The sequence below is a fragment of the Plectropomus leopardus genome, chromosome 14 (assembly GCF_008729295.1).
Source record: "Plectropomus leopardus isolate mb chromosome 14, YSFRI_Pleo_2.0, whole genome shotgun sequence".
In the NCBI taxonomy this organism is placed as follows: Eukaryota; Metazoa; Chordata; class Actinopteri; order Perciformes; family Serranidae; genus Plectropomus; species Plectropomus leopardus.
Window position 1 is genome coordinate 24,361,264 of NC_056476.1, and position 3,169 is coordinate 24,364,432.

The 3,169-nt window shown below is 44.0% G+C and overlaps 1 protein-coding gene across 1 annotated transcript; it reads left to right on the forward strand.

The window, feature by feature from the left end:
* The first annotated feature begins 365 nt into the window (after window positions 1-365).
* On the forward strand, window positions 366-1,686 carry kcnf1b (potassium voltage-gated channel, subfamily F, member 1b). The gene is given in 2 exon segments (XM_042500121.1): window positions 366-1,322; window positions 1,324-1,686. Coding segments are annotated over 2 exon segments (1,320 nt in total).
* Window positions 1,687-3,169: the final 1,483 nt, after the last annotated feature.

The following is a 3,169-nucleotide window of genomic DNA, read 5'->3' on the forward strand; positions in this document are numbered from 1 at the left end:
CTTTTAATTATTGACTGAATTGTCCTTTCAGTCAAACAAGCAACAGATTGAAATGCTCTAGACGTGAGAAAAAAAGACCTGCTCCCTCTCTCTCTCTCTCCCTCTGTGTGTGTGTGTGTGTGTGTGTGTGTGTGTGTGTGTGTAGAGGAGAGAGAGAGAGAGAGAGAGAGAGAGAGAGACCGAGAGAGGGGGAGAGGTGGGAAGTGTTAAGGAAAGCTGGCCGCCCAAGCTGTGCCATTCAGTGCATGCAACAGTCTGAGGAGAAAAAGCTTTACGCGCCGAAATTATGGACATAAATCCTGGCTTTTGCACTTTTACTCTAACAATATAGGAGCTTTTAATTATTCAGTCAAACATTCAGGAAAATGTGGACAGTTCCGAAGCCAAAATATAGAACAGGTTTGTGCGATGAGGGGGAGATTGCTGTGAACATTGGCGGAGTCCGAGTAGTGCTTTTCGGGGATGTTTTGAACCGCTACCCGGAGAGCAGACTGGCGGAGCTGCTGAACTCCTCAACTGAGAGTTCTGAGGTGATCTCGTCGCTTTGTGATGACTTCGACCCGGGAAGAAAAGAGTTTTACTTCGACCGAGATCCCGACGCCTTCAAGTGCATCATCGACGTCTACTACTTTGATGAAATCCACATCAAACCCGGCATTTGCCCGATTTGTTTCATCAAGGAGATGGAGTTCTGGAAAATAGACCAAGATGTTTTGGATGAATGCTGTAAAAGTTACCTAAATGAGAAGGAGGAGGAGTTAACAGAGATTGCAAACAAAGTGAAGGTGATTCTGGAGGATCTGGATGTGGATCAGTGCATTACGCGCACCCAGCGGTGCCAGAGGTTCTTGTGGAGGCTGATGGAGAAGCCTGGATCCTCCGTGCCGGCGCGCGTCATTGCCATCGCGTCTTTCCTTTCCATCCTGGTTTCGGCGGTGGTGATGTGCGTGGGGACCATCCCGGAGCTCCAGGTGACGGACGCAGAGGGGAAACTGGTGGAGCACCCGACCCTGGAGGCGATCGAGACTGCCTGCATGTTATGGTTCACCGCGGAGTACCTGCTGCGCCTTGCGTCCTCTCCAAACAAGCTGCACTTTGCGCTCTCCTTCATGAACATCATAGACTTTATGGCCATCATGCCTTTCTACGTTGTCCTATCCCTCACCTACCTCGGCACCACATCCATGATGGAGCTTACTAACGTCCAGCAAGCTGTCCAGGCGCTTCGCATCATGCGCATCGCGCGTATTTTCAAGCTGGCGCGCCACTCCTCTGGGCTGCAGACTCTGACCTACGCGCTCAAGAGGAGTCTCAAAGAGCTGGGGGCTGCTCCTCATGTACATGGGCGTGGGGATCTTTGTGTTCTCAGCGCTGGCCTACACTATGGAGCAAAGCCATCCAGAGACGCTTTTCAGAAGCATCCCGCAGTCTTTCTGGTGGGCCATCATCACCATGACCACGGTGGGCTACGGAGACATCTACCCCAAAACAACGCTGGGCAAGTGCAACGCAGCCGTGAGCTTCCTGTGCGGAGTGATAGCCATCGCCTTGCCCATCCATCCCATCATCAATAACTTTGTGGTGTTCTACAATAAGCAGAAAGTGTTGGAAACTGCGGCGAAGCACGAGGTGGAGCTGATGGAGCTGAAGTCTGGCAGGGAGGCGCGCAGAAAAAGCAGGGATTGAGAGGAGACTGTGGACGCACGAGTAGTTAAAGCAAGTAAAGACTTTCTCAAAACCTTTTATTGCCATCAAATAGAAACTTTAAAGCGATTTCATCCCGACGTAAATTTGGGAAAAAAAAGTCATTTATCCAAATTGAATTCACTAAAATTACCTTTAAATACCTAAAGTTAACTTGCAAAATTCAGTATGTCAATGAGACACTGAGACTTTTTGCGGTCCTGCAGACACTGGGGCAGCTCCCTGCAGTCACACCTGTACATAGATGTTGTCTTTACACAGCTGTGTTGTTTCTGTTGTTGCTTTGACTGTGCCACGTGCTGCTTTTTCCATGATGCAGTTAATTTCGTCCATATCTTGTTATTGTGAAGGCCGTTATTGAAGTAAAAGATGTGCATGAAAAAGTCTACATATGTTTGTGCATATAAAATCATTAAAGCATCACAACACAGAATTTTCCCACTGCAGGACAGTACAAATAAGGATGCATTGCTTTGGTGGCAAATGTTTGAGATGGGGACTTAAAATGGACCAGTGTGGGTGGATTTATAGCTGCTATCATTTTAAGAAATGTCTTAATGTAAAATTAGATACACTTAAAAAAAAACAACAAAAACAAAGTCATAATTTGCAGAGAAACCCAGAAAATGTGTTTATGATTTATCCCTTTAATCAGATTATTCCAAAATTGGTTTTAGAGGAATATTTTGTGTTACTGTGTTGATATTTTGTGCTGCGTGCTGACCCCCTGTATATGCTGTTATGAATTTCTCTTTTGGGGACAGATAAGGAATGATGGTGGAAACTACAAAGATTAAACTTTTACAATCCAAGGTCATGAGATCCTGTGCTTTTATGATATGTCTCAAAAATAGGTTTGTTTGTTTTTTTTTTAAAAAATGTTTTTATTTATTAATGTTTAGTCCAGGAGACATCAAACCCAACCAGACATTAACCTCACATGATTGCTGAACAGCTGCTAATGAACAAATATTATGTTTCAATGTGTGTGTGTGTGTGTGTGTGTGTGTGTGTGTGTGTGTGTGTGTGTGTGTATTTTATGCCAGGGTGCTTCACCTCCAGATAGTGGGCTCTTTATGTAAAACAAATGCTCGGCATAATTTGTATGCATGTAAAGCTTATAACCATTGGCATCATCAAATTTTCATCAACTGCTATTTCAATCTTTTTATGAAAAGATCTTTTGACTATTGGGATCATTCAAACCTGAACACAGAAGAGATCAAGTACTTTTTGTTGATGAGGCACTTACTTGTTAAAACATGCAGAGTTGCACAGTGGCGAAGGAAGTATTAAGATCTGTTTGTAAAATGAGTAACGCTGCTATACAGACAGTTCTCCATTACAAGTAAATCTGCATGGAAATGCAAGTAAAATCAAGTATTATTGGCAAAATGTATTCAAGCATCAAAAGCAAAAGTAAAGCATTTTGCTGTTGTTGCTGATGAAGTTGGAGAAAAGTTTA